General features: G+C 52.2%; 2 protein-coding genes across 6 annotated transcripts in view; one reads left to right on the top strand and one right to left on the bottom strand.

Annotated features, from left to right (window-relative positions):
* The window catches only part of ZNF385C (zinc finger protein 385C), a 59,056-nt gene extending 48,698 nt beyond the window's left edge, over nucleotides 1–10,358 (top strand). For 2 of the 5 annotated variants that reach the window (XM_042255956.2, XM_042255954.2), the window contains exons 5-9: nucleotides 1,384–1,549; nucleotides 6,731–7,024; nucleotides 7,777–7,973; nucleotides 8,300–8,410; nucleotides 8,901–10,358. In XM_042255956.2, coding sequence (XP_042111890.1) covers nucleotides 1,384–1,549; nucleotides 6,731–7,024; nucleotides 7,777–7,973; nucleotides 8,300–8,410; nucleotides 8,901–9,137 — 1,005 coding nt within the window. In that variant the 3' untranslated portion in view covers nucleotides 9,138–10,358. The remainder of the gene's footprint in view (nucleotides 1–1,383; nucleotides 1,550–6,730; nucleotides 7,025–7,776; nucleotides 7,974–8,299; nucleotides 8,411–8,900) is intronic. The other 3 variants (XM_060395615.1, XM_042255955.2, XM_060395614.1) reach the window with 3 other exon arrangements.
* On the bottom strand, nucleotides 10,298–15,201 carry NKIRAS2 (NFKB inhibitor interacting Ras like 2). The gene is made up of 4 exons (XM_012186111.3): nucleotides 15,080–15,201; nucleotides 14,008–14,116; nucleotides 13,036–13,277; nucleotides 10,298–12,383 (listed from the first exon to the last, which is right to left on the bottom strand). Exons 2-4 carry the CDS (start codon nucleotides 14,099–14,101, stop codon nucleotides 12,144–12,146), a joined length of 576 nt encoding a protein of 191 aa, XP_012041501.1. The 5' UTR covers nucleotides 14,102–14,116; nucleotides 15,080–15,201; the 3' UTR covers nucleotides 10,298–12,143.
* Between the last annotated feature and the right edge of the window lie 1,664 nt (nucleotides 15,202–16,865).

Below are 16,865 nucleotides of genomic sequence, written 5' to 3'. Positions count from 1 at the left end.
TCTCCAGATTCCTGTGCCCCTTCCCAGCCCATCCCCCTGGGATTCTGTTTTCCTCCCCCTGTGCCTTGCTCCTATGTTCTGGAACCTTCTGATGAGAGCAGGCTGCCCTTCCCTACTCTGGGTCCCAGGGGCCACCATCGGTTCTGGTTTGGGGCTGAGTTCTTAACACGCCTGAGAGTTTACAGAATCTGTTTGTGTCTATCCTCTTAATTAGTTCTCATGATGCATCTGTGAGATGGTTCAAGGTCCCATCCTCAGTCTCATTTCTCAGATGAGGAAACTGAGCTTCAGAGAGGTTAAGTGACTTGCCTGAGGTCATACAACTGGTAATTAGCAGAGCTGGGATTTGAACCCAGGCCTGGCTGACCCCATAGTCCACATACTTCCTAGCAGGGCCTGCCCCTAGAGAGTGGCCTCCAAGGGAATGTTTGCCTTCTGTCCAGACAACTTCTGCAGTTTGGGGAGATGCTGTTGGCAGACCTGCTCTTGTGAAAGCGCCTAAGGAGGGGCCACAGGGCCTTCTTTCCTACTTTGGGGAGCAATAAGCAGGAATCCCTAGTGGATAGGCCAGGTTTGCGAGTTCCTTCCAGGCTTTCAGGTTACATGGGTCATGCAAGTGATGGACGGAGAGACTCACTCTGATAAAGAAACCATGTATTTTTCATGCCAGGCCCAACACAGTGCCTGGCAAATAGCAAATGCTCAGGAACTATTTGTTAAAAAACACGTACAGAAGGATGAATGATCTGGAGTGTATGTTCCTTAAAGCATGGGGACTGCTCTGTTTTCCCACTCATGCATTTATAAACCTAGTAACTGACACTCACTGAGCACTTATTCTCTGTACTAGGCCCTTGTCATTCATCCCTGAGTCAGGAAGATCCCCTGGAGAAGGGAATGGCAACCCACTCCAATATTCTTGCCTGGAGAATCCCACGGACAGAGAAGCCTGGCAGGGTATAGTCCATTGGGTCGCAAAGAGTCGGACACAACTGAGCGACTAACACTTTCGCTTCACTTGTCATTCGTGTTCTCATTTCCATTCTCACAACCCTGTGAAATCAGTATTATCATCCCAAAGCTTATGAGTCAGGAAACTGAGGCTCAGAAAGGTGAAGTGACTTGCCCAAAGATGCACAGCTAAAAAGGCGCTGAGGCAGAATTGGAAGGCGGTGGCGGTTTGCCCGGGAGTTCACGTATGAGAATGCATTCTATAACCCTCGGGCCCACACACGTGCTATGATGACAATGACAATGGCAAGGGTTTGCTCCGTGTGTGGCCGGAGCCCTGCTTCCCTCTGACCTGGCCCCTACGTGGCAGCTCATGGATGGGGAAGGTAGACGCAGCAAATGAATGGTGACTCCAGGCTCTCCCCTCCCCAGAACCAGGCTGAAGCACATTACAAAGGCCACAAACATGCCAGAAAACTCAAGGCTGTTGAAGCCGCCAAGAGCAAGCAGAGGCCGCAAACCCTGACCCAGGATGAGACGCTGGTGTCCCCTACCCCGACTCCAGCCGGTGGAGCCCCTGAAGAGCTGCACAGCAAAGGTCAGTCCTGAACTTTTGTCCCGCCCCTGTCCCACTCCAAATCTGGTTTCTGACAAGGGGTTGAGTGTTTTCTGCTTATTATTATTCCCGCTTGTGTTGGAGTAGTCCATCTGTCCAGGAAGAGGCGCACACCACATGGAAGAGCATCTCGGATTTTCCAACCCGAATCTGCTGAGGTGAAGAAACATGTCACAAGCACCCCATAAGCACTGCCCCCCCCCCCCCCCCCCCACTCCTCAGGCCCTCTCCCAGTCACTACCTTGTTAGCTTCCTAGGCCTGGGATAACGAATGACCACACACTGGGTGGCTGAAAGTAACAGAACTGTATTTTCTCAATTTCTGGAGGTCAGACCTTTGGAACAGGGTATCAGCAAGGTTGGTTCCTTCCCGGGGTGCAGAGAGAGAGTCTGTTTCGTCCCCCTCTTCTAGGTTCGTGGGTGCCAGCAATCCTTGGCCACATTCTGACCTTCTGTCTCCACCCTCACGTCACCTTTTCCCTCGCACCTGTGTGTTCACATGATCTTAGAAGGACACCAGTCACTGACCTAGGGCCCACTCTAGTCCAGTTTGATCTCATCTTAACTAATTACATCAGCAAAGACTCTGCTTTCCAGATAAGATCACATTCCGAGATTCCAGATGGACGTGAGTTTGGGGGTGATGCTATTCAATCACCTATAACCCTCCCCCAGGATAACCATGAGCCTGACTTGTCTCACCAGAGATTAGTCTCACCTGGTTTTGGTTAATGACATACAGATGGTTCCCAACTTCACAATGATTTGGATTATGCTCTTTTGACTTCCCAGGGCTTCCCCCGGTGGCTCAGCGGTAAAGAATCCACCTGCAACGCAGGACACAGGGGTTCGATCCCTGAGTCGGGAAGATCCTCTGGAGAAGGGAATGGCAACCCACTTCAGTATTCTTGTCTGGAGAATCCCATGGATAGAGGAGACTGTTGGGCTACAGTCCATGGGGTCGCAAAGATTTGGGCGTGACTGAAGTGACTTAGCACACAGCACGCATGGTATAAAAGCGATATGCATTCAGTTAGAAATTGGTCTTCCAATTTCAAATTTTGATCTTTTCTGGGCTAGAGATATACAGTACATACTCTTTTTAAAATTTTAATTGGAGTATAATTGCTTTACTGTGTTGTTTTCAGTTCAGTTCAGTTGCTCAGTCGTGTCCGACTCTTTGCAACCCCATGGACTGTAGTAGACCAGACTTACCTGTCCATTACCAACTCCCAGAGCTTGCTCAAACTCATGTCCATCAGGTCGGTGATGCCATCTAACCATCAGATCCTCTGTCATCCTCTTCTCCTCCTGCCTTCACTCTTTCCCAGTATCAGGATCTTTTCCAATGAATCAGTTCTTCGCATCAAGTGGCCAAAGTATTGGAGTTTCAGCTTTAGCATCAATCCTTCCAGTGAACATTCAGGACTGATTTCCTTTAGGATTGACTGATTTGATCTCCTTGTAGTCCAAGGGACTCTCGAGTCTTCTCAAACACCACAGTTCCAAACCATCAATTCATTGGCATTCAGCCTTCTTTATGTTCCAACTCTCACATCCATACATGACTACTGGAAAAACCATAGCTTTGACTAGATGGACCTTTGTCGGCAAAGTAAAGTCTCTGCTTTTTACTGTGCTATCTAGATTGGCCATAGCTTTTCTTCCAAGAAGTAAGCGTCTTTTAATTTCATGGCTGTAGTCACCATCTGCAATGATTTTGGAGCCCAAGAGAATAACAATGTTGTATTAGCTTCTGTTGTACAAGGAAGTGAGTCAGCTCTCTGTGTACATATATCCGCACCCTCTGGGCGCCCCCTCTCATACCCTCCTCCTTCCAGCCCTCCAGGTCACCACAGAGCACAGAACTGAGTTCCTTGTGCTATACAGCAGCTTCCCACTAGCTGTCTGTTTTACACATGCTAGCGTATGTATCGGAGAAGGCAATGGCTCCCCACTCCAGGACTCTTGCCTGGAAAATCCCATGGACAGAGGAGCCTGGTAGGCTGCAGTCCATGGGGTTGCTAAGAGTCGAACACGACTGAGCGACTTCACTTTTTCACTTTTCACTTTCATGCATTGGAGAGGGAAATGGCAACCCACTCCAGTATTCTTGCCTGGAGAATCCCAGGGATGGGGGAGCCTGGTGGGCTGCCGTCTATGGGGTCGCACGGAGTCGGACACAACTGAAGCGACTTAGCAGCAGCAGCAGTGTGTGTATGTCAGTCCTAATCTCCCAACTTGTTCCACCCTCCACGTGTCCATTCTCTACCTCTGTGTCTCTATTCCTGCCCTGCAAATAGGTTCATGTGTACATTTTCCTAGATTCCACATATCTGCATTAGTATATGGTATTTGTTTTTTTCTTTCTGACTTACTTCACTCTGTATGACAGAGGTACGTACTCTTTTGTGATGTTGGAAAGCAGCAGCTACGTGACCCGGAGGGAAAACAACTGACACACAACCATTTTGTGCCCATGCGAGCAATGTGGTTTTCACTGTCAACACAGTATTCCATAAATGAATAGTCAACACTTTATTATAAATTACACTTTGTGTTAGATGATTGTGCTCAACTGTAAGCAAGGTAGGTGTTCTGAGCACATTTAAGGTAGGCTAGGCCAAACTTTTATGTTCGGTAGGTTCAGTTATGTTCGGTTCAGTCGCTCAGTCGTGTCTGACTCTTTGCGACCCCATGAAGCGCAGCATGCCAGGCCTCCCTGTCCATCACCAACTCCCGGAGTTCACTCAGACTCACGTCCATCAAGTCGGTGATGCCATCCAGCCATCTCATCCTCTGTTGTCCCCTTCTTCTCCTGCCCCCAATCCCTCCCAGCATCAGAGTCTTTTCCAATGAGTCAACTCTTCACGTGAGGTGGCCAAAGTACTGGAGTTTCGGCTTTAGCATCATTCTTTCCAATGAACATCCAGGACTGGTCTCCTTTAGGATGGACTGATTGGATCTCCTTGCAGTCCAAGGGACTCTCAAGAGTCTTCTCCAACACCGCAGTTCAAAAGCATCAATTCTTCAGTACTCAGCTTTCTTCACAGTCCAACTCTCACATTCATACATGACTACTGGAAAACCATAGCCTTGACTAGATGGACCTTTGTTGGCAAAGTAATGTTTTTGCTTTTTAATATGCTATCTAGGTTGGTCATAACTTTCCTTCCAAGGACTCAGTGTCTTTTAATTTCATGGCTGCAATCACCATCTGCAGTGATTTTGGAGCCCCCCAAAATAAAGTGTGACACTGTTTCCCCATCTATTTCCCATGAAGTGATGGGACCAGATGCCATGACCTTAGTTTTCTGAATGTTGAGCTTTATGCCAGCTTTTTCACTCTCCTCTTTCACTTTCATCAAGAGGCTCTTCAGTTCCTCTTCACTTTCTGCCATAAGGTGGTGTCATCTGCATATCTGAGGTATTGATATTTCTCCCGGCAATCTTGATTCCAGCTTGTGCTTCTTCCAGCCCAGCGTTTCTCATGATGAACTCTGCATAGAAGTTAAATAAGCAGGGTGACAATGTACAGCCTTGACGTACTCCTTTTCCTATTTGGAACCAGTCTGTTGTTCCATGTCCACTTCTAACTGTTGCTTCCTGACCTGCATATAGGTTTCTCAAGAGGCAGGTCAGGTGGTCTGGTATGCCCATCTCTTTTAGAATTTTCCACGGTTTATTGTGATCCACACAGTCAAAGGCTTTGGCATAGTCAATAAAGCAGAAATAGATGTTTTTCTGGAACTCTCTTGCTTTTTTGATGATCCAGCAGATGTTGGCGATTTGATCTCTGGTTCCTCTGCCTTTTAGGTTAGGTCTATTAAATGCATTTTTAAATTATGATGGGTTTATTGGGAGGTAACCCCAGTATAGGTTGAGGAAGATCTGGAGTATGTAGGTTTTGCATCTGGCTTCTTCCATGTTGTCGTGTGTCGCTGCGTTTTGTCCTTTTTCATTGCCATGTAGTATTTCATTGACCACCAACTCTTTTCACTATTCTCCTGTTGATGAATATTTGGATAGTTTCCAGTTTCTGCTGCTAGGAATAGTGCTCTATGAATATTACAGTACCTCTTTTTGGTGACTTCCACTTATTTAACAGTTAGCTAATAACTGTAGATTATCAGGACTGGGTGGTCTGAGACCACTGGGCCCAACTTTATGATTTCATGTAGGAAAGCTAAGGCCCAAAGAGGCCCAAGTCTGCCCAGTGATTTGGTGAGGAGTCTGGAATTCAGTGCTGGTCATTCCTACACCAGGGGCCCTTCCTTCAGCCATGCTACCCCCGGAATGTCTGTGCTTAAAATCATGGTCTCAAGGGACCTCCCTGGCAGTTGTTAAGACTTCAAGCTTCCACTGTAGGAGGTACGGGTTTGATCCTTGCTTGGCATCCCATCACTTCATGGGAAATAGATGGGAAACAGTGGAAACAGCGTCAGACTTTATTTTTGGGGGGCTCCAAAATCACTGCAGATGGTGATTGCAGCCATGAAATTAAAAGATGCTTACTCCTTGGAAGAAAAGTTATGAGCAACCTAGATAGTATATTCAAAAGCAGAGACATTACTTTGCCGACTAAGGTCCATCTAGTCAAGGCTATGGTTTTTCTAGTAGTCATGTATGGATGTGAGAGTTGGACTATGAAGAAGGCTGAGAGCTGAAGAATTGATGCTTTTGAACTGTGGTGTTGGAGAAGACTCTTGAGAGTCCCTTGGACTGCAAGGAGATCCAACCAGTCCATTCTAAAGGAGATCAGCCCTGGGATTTCTTTGGAAAGAATGATGCTAGAGCTGAAGTTCCAGTTCTTTGGCCACCTCATGTGAAGAGTTGACTCACTGGAAAAGACTTTGATGCTGGGAGGGATTGGGGGCAGGAGAAGAAGGGGACGACCGAGGATGAGATGGCTGGATGGCATCACTGACTCAATGGACACGAGTCTGAGTGAACTCCAGGAGTTGTTGATGGACAGGGAGGCCTGGCGTGCTGCGATTCATGGGGTCGCAAAGAGTCAGACACAACTGAGTGACTGAACTGGGGAACTAAGATCCAACATGCCTCATGCAGCCGAAAGTTGGAAAAAATAAATACTTTTAAAGTTATGGTCTCGAGAATCATCTTGGAGCTTGCCCTCTTACCTGAGGCCTTCCATTTCCCCAGCAGTTCCTGCGGCCCCTCCTCCTGGTCCTGAAACCCAGTCACCCTGGAATCCAGAACCCACGCCCAGGGAGCCAGTCCCCTCAGACCTCTTGGATGCTGCCTCCTCTTCCTCCTCTTCATCTTTCCCACCCTGCTCCCCAGAGCCTGGGCCAGAGGCCCCAGAGCCTGAACCAGCAGCAGCTGCTATGGGAAGCGGTGTGAGTGGGGAAGGCAGGAGCGAGAAGGGGCGCCTCTACTGCCCCACATGTAAGGTGACCGTGAATTCTGCCTCCCAGCTTCAGGCTCACAACACAGGTCAGTGCGCCCAGCCAGCTTGAGTCCGGGGAGGAGATGCCCCTCACCAGATGCGGGCAGGGTGTTGCTTCTGGGTGGCCCCTGTGATCGAGGGCTGGGTGACAGAGGTGCTGTGCCCAGCTGTGAGTGGGCAGGCATTTGGGGTCCTCCAGCTAATGCTTGGGGAGAGAGGATTGGGAAGAGACGTCTGAGGCAACAAGATCTGAAGGGTCCCACAGAAGACGGGAGACACCCTCTCCATCTCTCCTTGGGTCAGACCTGGGGGACGGGGTTGGGATGAGAGTCAAAGGGAGGCTGACCATTTACTCTGCAAGGAAGCTTCCTTGAGGCATGAAATGAAAGCAGCTGGGAGGATCTTTGGGGCTTTCCAGATGGCACTAATGATAAAGAAACCCATGCCAATGCAGGAGACATAAGAGATGTGGGTCTAATCCCTGAGATGCCGGGAGATCCCCTGGAGGAGGATGTGGCAACCCACTCTAGTATTCTTGCCTGGAGAATCCCACAGACAGAAGAGCCTGGCGGGCTACAGTCCATGGGGCTGCAAAGAGTTGAACACGACTGAAGCGACTTAGCACACATGGGAGGACCTTTCAGAGGGAAAGAGAAACTTCATGTGGCTGTCGGGGCTGTCAGTGTGGAGCAGCCTGGAGGCTTCAAGGGACAGCCAGGCTGACCTGGCTTGGAGGGGGTCTTTGTAGCCCTGCTGCCCCTCGCTGGTGCTGACAAGCTGTCTCCTTTCCTTCTGCCAGGAGCCAAGCACCGGTGGATGGTGGAAGGTCAGCGGGGCACTCCCCGCAGGGGCCGGGGCCGCACGGTGCCCCGGGGAGGAGCTGGACACAAGGCCAAGAGAGTGACGGGGGGCCGGGGGGGCCGGCAGGGGCCCAGCCCCCTGTTCCACTGTGCTCTCTGTCAGCTCCAGGTCAACTCAGAGACCCAACTCAAGCAGGTGGGGCAAGTGAGGCTGGGATTGGGGGTGGAGCAGAGGTGAGGGGGTGGGCCCCATGCCAGGCAGGCAGGAGAGAGCCTTCAGGGAGAAGGTGGGTGGAGCAGAGCAGGGTGCAGGTGGAGAAAGAGGTGATGCTCAAGGGATGGTGAGCTCTTGGAAGGCAAAGCCAACTCTTGCCTCCCCTTCCCAGGGCTGCTCCAGGGCCAAGTGGACTAGGTGTGTGTGAACTGTGGGTAGCAGAAGGGTGAGCTAGCCAAGCATGAGAGGGTAGTTTTGGGGTCCCTGGGTTCCTCGTCCTGTTCCCAGTCTGTCTGTCTGTCCACTAGCACCTGAGCAGCAGGAGGCACAAAGACCGCCTGGCCGGGAAGCCCCCCAAGCCCTCCAGCCAGCACAGCAAGCTACAGAAGCACGCAGCACTGGCTGTGAGTCTCCTCAAGGTATCGGTTCAGGTCCGGAGGGGAGAAGGTTGGCCGGAAGGGAGGGCAGGCTGGGAGGTGGGAGGTGGGGCAGGAAGGAAGCCTCCCCACCCCATCTCATGGCGGCCTGGGCAGGGAACGAACTGGGGTTGGGTTTTTGGTTGTCTTGGGATCTGCCCAGAAAAATTTCCGGGGAGGTGGGCCCGGGAAAGTCATCTCAGGGACAAGCGCAAGGGGTGGGCGAGCATCTCCTGGAGACTGTGTCCACCCCCCACTCCCCATAGCCTCCCCCCTTGGCCCATCCCAAGATTCTCCTCCCTCTGGACAGGACGACAGGTGGTGGAGAAAGCCCTGTGGAATGAATGTGTGGGGGTGGGAAGGGAGGAGGATTTAGGTTTGGAATCCTGAAAGTCACGTTTTTCCTGCAACAAAAGGTCTAGGGATGGAGCCAAGGGAGGGGAGGGGATTTTCTTGGGGTCAGAGATTGTGTCCATCCCTCTTTTTTTTGCAGTCTAAACTGGCCTTGCAGAAGCAACTCACCAAGACCCTGGCAGCCCGCTTCTTGCCCAGCCCGCTCCCCACCGCGGCAGCAGCCATCTGTGCCCTGCCAGGGCCCCTGGCCCTCCGGCCTGCCCCCACAGCGGCCACCACCCTCTTCCCAGCTCCAATCCTGGGTCCAGCTTTGTTTCGCACCCCAGTGGGAGCCGTTCGCCCTGCCACGGGACCCATCGTTTTCGCCCCCTATTAGCCCTCCCAGGGAGCCCAGGGCTGACTTCCCAGCAGTCGCCCTCCCAGCAGTTGCCCCTGCCCGCCACCGGCCCTGACCCCTCTCCCTGAGATGCCTAGTTCCCTCCATCCCGCAGGAGAATGCCTTTTACAGCCTCGGGGTCCTGCCCAATCTAGGAAGAGCTGGGCTAATGCTAAGAGCTGCTGCCCAGCCCTCAGTCTGCACTGGGGACTCAACTAATGCCACCCTGGCCCACGGACCATCCATCTGCACCCTCCCTGCCTCTGGTGTCTAGGGCTAGTCCTGGGCTCCCCTCCATTTCCCATCCTGACTTACGGGGAGCAAACTGAAAAATCCAAAGATCTATGCAATAATCCTAGCCCCAGCCCCATGGTGCTCTCATCCCCCCAACTCAAGACCTATAGCCATGTGGCCAGAGGCCCAAGGAATCTGACTTTCTCCTAGCCTGAGGACAAGACTGTGACCTCTGTTCCTATGCCCTGCAGGGGGTGGGGTTGGGGTGGTCTTCCCCATTCACTGGATTCCCCAGAGAATCACTGGCGATGATGGAGGGGGTCTCCAGTGGGAGTGGGTTCAAGGCCGCCTGGACAAGGGTGTGGTGGACTGTGGATAGAGGGAGCGGCACCAAGTGGGGCAAAGCCAAGGGGCGGCTGGGGCCGCGAGCTTCTGGGGTTTTCGCTTGGTGACAGGATGGGGTGAAGTGATGGTGATGTTCTGGCTAGGCCGTCTGTAATAGAGGAAATGACCAGTCCCACACACGTTCTCCCCTCTTAGCCTTTCATTGATTCTTCCTGAACCCCAGCTCTCAAGGGGGAAGAGGAGTGACATTGGGTCTCCCTCAGACTATGGAGCCCCCTGACACCAAATCCACCCCCCAGGGCTCCCCTCCAGTTCCTCACTTCAAACTGGCCCCCAGCACTCAATTCAGCTCTCCCCCAAGACCAGCAGCCCAAGCCCCCCTCGCTGTGAACCCGAGTGTTGGGATCCACTCTCGAGACCCATTTTCGTGCTGTCAAGATGACTGCCACCACCCCCTCCCACCCCAGCACTGCCACCCACCACTCCACGATATGGGACTTCGCCAGTATCCGCCTGTTATCTTTTTTTTAAAAAGCTATTTACAATGGGGGAACAAGAAAAAAGGGGGAGGGGAGGGAAACTTTTTGATAACAGTTGTGGTTTTATTGTGTCCAACACATCAATAAATGAATTTAAGCTCAAGCCTGTATATGCTCTAAAACTGGACTCGCCCAGCTGGGCCACCTGCCCCTGCTCGCCCCTCCCGTCCTGGGGAGAAGGGGCATGTATTGGAGGTCATCTGGCTGTAGTGTTTCACCTGTGCTAGGTGTGTGCATCAGAAGCAGGTGAGCACGGGAGGTTGCAGGTTACAAGCTCACCTGAACAGCGTGCTGGAAGTGTGACCACCTTTCTGAGCCCCCGACAGGCCTGGCAGCTCCTGGGAAGCTGCTCCTGCTTGGCCTTGTTCTGCTCAGGCATCTGAGGTAAGAAGGGAGCGCTAGAGGAGCACCTTGCCCAGCCTCCACTGGGGCAGCAGGCATATAAACACAGGAAATTGATAAATAGGAGTCCAGCCATCAGCTGAAAACCACCACAGGAACTGGAAAGACCGGTCCCCAGGCCCAGGAGGTCTGCTGATTGGGCACTGGGCAGCCGCTCTGGCAACTAGAGCGAGTAGTGCGCTCCTGCCCCCTGGTGGTCGGGGGGAGCAGTGTCCCAGCCTGCAGGGCTGTAGGCATAGCACCTTGAAAAGGGAGAAGCTGAGGGGACAGTCGCAGTTGCGGGCAGTATCCAACCACAGGGCTAGAGAGCACAGAATCGAGATCATCTTACAGATGAGAAAAGCGGAGCCCCGAGAGGGGAAGGGCCTTGCAGGCCCACAAAGCCAGCTACTGACTCCCAGCCCAGCTGTGTCTCATTCCACCTCACCCAGTGACATGCTCCCTGAGCAGGAAGAGGAAGCTGGGGGAAGAGTTAACAACAGAAAAGGACACTCCCAGGAGGCTAGCTTCTTCTAGCCAAGGGGAGGACAGGAGAGAGGTTGGGCTGTTGGATGAGGAGGTGCCAGGAACACCAGCACGCACACACATGCACATCCACACACAGATGCCCGGACACCCTTTCTCTAGAGTCCAGGCTGGTGCCATGAGAGAGAGACGATGTGTGTGTGTGTCCCAAACACCAGCATGCACACGTGCACACCTCCACACAGATACGGGGATGCCCTTACTCTAGAGTCCAGGCTGGTGCCATCAGAGAGAGACGATGTGTGTGTGTGTCCCAAACACCAGCATGCACACGTGCACACCTCCACACAGATACGGGGATGCCCTTACTCTAGAGTCCAGGCTGGTGCCATAAGCGTGTGTGTGTGTGTGTGTGTGTCCCAAACACCAGCACACACACGTGCACATCTACAGACAGATATGTGGACGCCCTTACTCTAGAGTCCAGGCTGGTGCCGTAAGTGTGTGTGTGACCCAAACACCAGAACACACACATGCACATCTACATAGATACGTGTCCAGGCTGATGCCGTGTGTGTGTGTGTGTGTGTGTGTGTGTGTGTATGGGTGGGTGTGGGTGTGCGTATGTAGAGGCTTCCTGAACAGGGGGTGTGTACACGTGAGAGAGAGAGAATAGACACTGGCAGGAAACCAGGAAGTGGGAGGGCCCTGTGATAGGAAGCAGACCCCAGATGCGGCACCTCTGCATAGAGCTCTGCTTCCTCCCCTGGCAGGTAAAAGGGACAGTGACCCACAACTACCCCAGTCACCGCAGGGCAGATATGATGGGGGCTGGGGGGGTTGGCGGTGCTAACCTAGACTGTCAGCAACTCCCAGAGCTGGGAGGGAGCAAAAGCGACCCGAGCCTCGGACAGCCCAGCTGCCTGGCCTAGTGGTGAGCTCCCCACCTTGACTGGGAAGCAAAGCTCACCTAAACCCCCTTTTCCCCCAACCCAACTTCCAGGGCTGGGAAGGCACCACATCAGCCATCCAAGGAGCCGCTGCCCTTGTTCTTGCGGCTTAGGGGGAAGGCAGACTTGCTCTGGGGCTGGGTCATCTTGCTGGCCAGGTAGACGAAGGGCTCCAGCAGTGAACGGCGGTCAGCCACTGACACCTCCCACAGCTTCACCTTCTCCGACTTGGCCCAGTGCTGAGCCACGTCTGGGTCTACACGCCGCTGCTCCTGCAGGTCACACTTGTTGCCGAGGACCACAATGGTGACCTGTGGAAGAGGAACACAGGAGAGGCCTGTGGCTGCAGCATGGACCCTGGGGGCTGGGATGAGGGCCAGCGACCACCTCAGGCTTGTCATGGAACTCCCAGAGCGGGTACAGATGGAAGCCGGAACTTGAACAGAGGAAGGAAAAGAAAAAGCAACCACTTCCACGTCAGAGTCCTAGGGGAGGGGAAGAAGTCTCAACAGCTGAGGTCTCATCTCTTCCTACATTAGAAACTGTGGGTGGGGCCTCCATCTGGCACTCCCTCCAGGGGTTCTGCTACAAGCCCTGTGTCATTCATGCCTGATCACTACTGGGAGTTAGTGCTGGCTAAGTTAACTGGTGAGGAAGCACTCCCAGCCTGCCTGATTGAGAACAAAGGGCCTTCACAGCTGAGCACACAACCACTATTAAAAAAGCCTAGTGAGGACATCATGTGTTAGGTCAGGGATCTCCTAAACTCGAGTAGCCTCTCTGGCTGAGCTGTCTCAACATGTGGGCACCTCTAGTGGTGAAGACACCTGGCAGTGGTTTCCATCCCCGCCCTCCAGTTTCAAACCTAGCTCCTGGCAAATGAGTGAAAAACAGAGCCGTTCTGGGCCTCCCAAAGCCAGCCCAGGGCCCACTGTCTCTCACCACCGGGGTTCCACCACACACCTCCTTCTTGTCCTTGGATTTGTCAATCTCCTTCTTGAGCAGCTCCACGCGCTGAAAGGACTCCCGGCTGTCCGTGCTGTAGACCAGGACATAGCCGTCAGTGCAGGAGAAGCAGTGCCGGGGCAACTCGGCCCCGTCTCGGAGCCCCCGGGTGTCGTAGAAACGCACCTGCTCCCGGACCCCCCGGTCAGTCTCAATGGAGCCCACGTAGATGTCCTCCTGCGTCTCGATCATCTCGGAACCTGGGACAAAATGAGGAGGAAAAACTTGTTTCTGGGCTTCCCTGGTGGCTCAGTGGTCAAGAATCCACCTGCTGATGCAGGAGATTTGAGTTCAATCCCTGATCTGGGAAGAGCCCACGTGCCTTGGAGCAACTATGCCCCTGCGCCACAATTACTGAGTCTGTGCTAGAGCCCGGGAACCACAACTTCTGAAGCCCATGTGCCCTGGCACCCATGCTCCGTAACAAGAGAAGCCACTGCAAGGACAAGCCCCTGCACTGCAACTACAGAGTAGCCCTCTCTTGCCTTTGCCACAAGTAGAGAAAACCCATGCAGCAACGAAGACTCAGCACAGATTAAAAAAACAACAACAACCTTGTTTCTAGGGAGAAAAGAGATTGGGAACCTGCATGACTGAGTGTATCCTAACAAGCCAACCAGATAGGGGGAGAAAGGAATGTCAGGGCTGAGGATCAGGGTCAGACTTCAAATCTGACTGGACTGGAATGATTTGGGGAACAGAGTCAATCTTATGCTGATACCACACTAAGCACAGCGTGACTTGCAAGCTTTTCCTTCCTATCCTTCTCTGATATTGGGTTTCCTCTTTCCAGATTTCTTCTGTGTGGCAGGGCTGGGATCTTCCAGATCCTGGGAGCACCACCAGGAGCAACTTTTAGCCTCTTGGTATTGTGATCAAATCTTTTCGTACTTCTACTTTCTCCACCACAGCTCATTCCCAGCAACTCACCCACTACATGGTTTCCGTACAGAAGCTGCTCCAGGATTGAAGTCTTGCCCACAGAAGCCTGGCCACACACGACCACCTTGCAGCTCTTCCCCATGCTTAGCTTTCAACCCTGAAGAATGGAAGCACACTGGGTGAGGCAGGATTAAAACACAGGGCCTTCCCTGAATCGAGGGCCCAAGTTCTGAACCGAATGCACAGCCTTGAGGAGTCGGCACTGTCCACTACCCTCAGCAGGGTGTACTATGTCCGCTATAGTGTTTCTGACATGTCTATGTCTGCTACTGGACAGTGAGCTGTATTGTACTCATCTTATCCCCAGGACGTGGTCAGTAAGTGGCACAGAGCAAGTGCTCAGTAAATGCTGCCACAAAGCGGGAAGAGTAGCTGGCTTAAAGGAACCACTCTCCAGTACCTTTTCTGTGCACAGAATGTACAGGTGTAGGAAAAGACCAGTTGCTGAAGGGAGCTCTGGCTCAGCTCCCTCTCTTTAACCATGATCCCGTAAAGAAATAACCAGAGATATTGTTTTGTGCGGATCTATCTTATGTCACTCTCCCTGGGGAGTGAACAATTAAGAAGAACATTCTGCTTTCCAGAAAGGTTTATCTGGACAATTCGTTCCCTCTAATTCCCAGTCAAGGCCATGGCTAGGACGAAGAATATCAGACAAGAAACAAAGGAGGGAAGGAATCTAAGAAAACGATACTTTGGAAAAGAGAGAGACTTTGCCGCCCTCGGACACACCCAGATAAGGCTTAGACATAGAAATCTCAGGACACTCCAAGAGATCTCAAGGCACCTCAAACACAGGTTTCCCAGAAGTCCTAGACAAAGATTCCCCCAGAGAGGAGAGACAGAGATAACTTCCCAAAGGGTTCTCACACGGAAACTTCTCCAGAGGTAACTCCCAGTACAGATCCCCGCTTCCCGCAATTAAGGGGTACCCCAAGAGAGACTGTCACACGAGCCTCCTGCACACTCTCCCCACCAGGGGGCTCCCAGAGAGAATCAGAATCCTGCCACCTAAAGCGTCCCAAAAGCCGTGGTCGACCCCGGCCTCCCAGTTCCATACCTCCTAGGGCCCTCGCAGCAGCACAGCCGGGCCCCCCCAGGCTCCCGGGGACCAGGGGTGGGGCAGCACCGCGGCAAACACTCGGATCTTCCTCTGCGTCGATCCAGGCTCGGTCTGGTCCCGCCCCCGCAGCTTCCATCCGGCAAGACCAATTCCGGCGGCGGAGAGCGGTCGCCGGCAGCACAGCGCCCTCAGAGGCCGGCGGGGAGATGACGGCCTGAACCTCGGCTAGGTGGTCGCCAGGGCACAGGTTATACGCTGGCGGGACGCGCCGGGTGCTGTTCTCGTGTCTCAGATGCCCAAATGTTCTTTTTCTAAAGGCTACTAGAGTAACACTTCATTTATCCAGTCGTTTATTCATCCACTGTCTTCTGAGCGCTTACTCTGTGCCACTTACAGGACTACGTGCTGAGAAAAGGCTGGCGAATTAGACCTGGTCGCGCGGCCCATTAGAATGTCACCATCTAGACATCTAACCCAATTACAGTCTAGCATGTAAGATCTATTACAGAGGTGCTGTGGGAGCACAGCCAAGGGGTATTTAACTTGGGGACAGTGGGCATCACGTTATCCATGGAACCTTCCTGGAGGGGGTCAGGTCTGTGCTGAGGTTTGAAGGGGGTGGAAGGCAAGGGTGAAGATAATGTGGCAACATCCATGGCATTTACTGGAACTACACGTATTTGGGTTCAGTATTGATAGCAGAAAGGAGCCAAAAAAAGAAAAAGAAAGAAAGGAGCCAAACAATCTAAGACCTGTGTGTTTGGCCAAAGAGTTCAAACTCTATCCTAACAGCAGTGGAAAGCCATTGATAGGATTTATGCCAGTGAAGTGACATGGTCAGTTTTTGCTTTTAAGCAGGTCACGCTAGTAAAGAGTGAAGACTGGAGAGAGGTGAGACTTGGGATTAGTTAGGAGAGTAGGGTAGTATTCCAAGATTTCAAAAAAATGATAAGAATCTGAATTGGGGTGTAAAGGAGGTAGATTTGAGAGACATTTGATGAGAGAATTAACAAGACTTGGTGATAAATTGGGAGGTTGTTTTTTTTTTATATTGGAGTATAGTCAATACTTCGGCCACCTCATGTGAAGAGTTGGCTCATTGGAAAAGACCCTGATGTTGGGAGGGATTGGGGGCAGGAGGAGAAGGGGACGACAGGGGATGAGATGGCTGGCTGGCATCACCGACTCGATGGACTTGAGTTTGAGTGAACTCCAGGAGTTGGTGATGGACAGGGAAGCCTGGTGTGCTGCGATTCATGGGGTCGCAGAGAGTCAGACACGACTGAGCAACTGAACTGAACTGATAGTCAATTAACAAATGTTGTGATAGTCTCAGGTACACAGCAAAGTGACACCGCCATCCATATGCATGTATCCATTCTCTAAATTGAGAGTTTAAGATTCAGAGAACACAAAATAGGAACGTGGGTAAGGACAGGTGGGCCTCCTGCATTAGACTGTAGACCATGAGCCATTGGCAAGCAGGGCCCGAGTCTGTGCCTTCCCAACCTAGCTTTGGAGAGAGTTGTTGAATGACTGGCTGGAAGAATGACGTGTCTCTTCCAACCCTGGTGGAGCCTCTCCCCTCCTCCACTACCCAGTGACAGCTGTGGTTTCAGCTCCCTCAGCACTGTGGTAGGCAGGGACTGTGCAAGCAGCTCATGGACAATGGCAGTGACTTTTACTGGAGAAGGGGGATAAACTCTTCTTAAATTCCTTTGACCCCTTCTTTGGTAACCGTTAACTTTATTTTTTTTTTAATTCTTTATTGAATTTGTTACAG

Source organism: Ovis aries, chromosome 11 (genome assembly GCF_016772045.2).
Source record: "Ovis aries strain OAR_USU_Benz2616 breed Rambouillet chromosome 11, ARS-UI_Ramb_v3.0, whole genome shotgun sequence".
Lineage (NCBI taxonomy): Eukaryota > Metazoa > Chordata > Mammalia > Artiodactyla > Bovidae > Ovis > Ovis aries.
The sequence above is the reverse complement of the archived record's forward strand: the minus strand, read 5'-3'. Positions and strand labels throughout refer to the sequence as shown.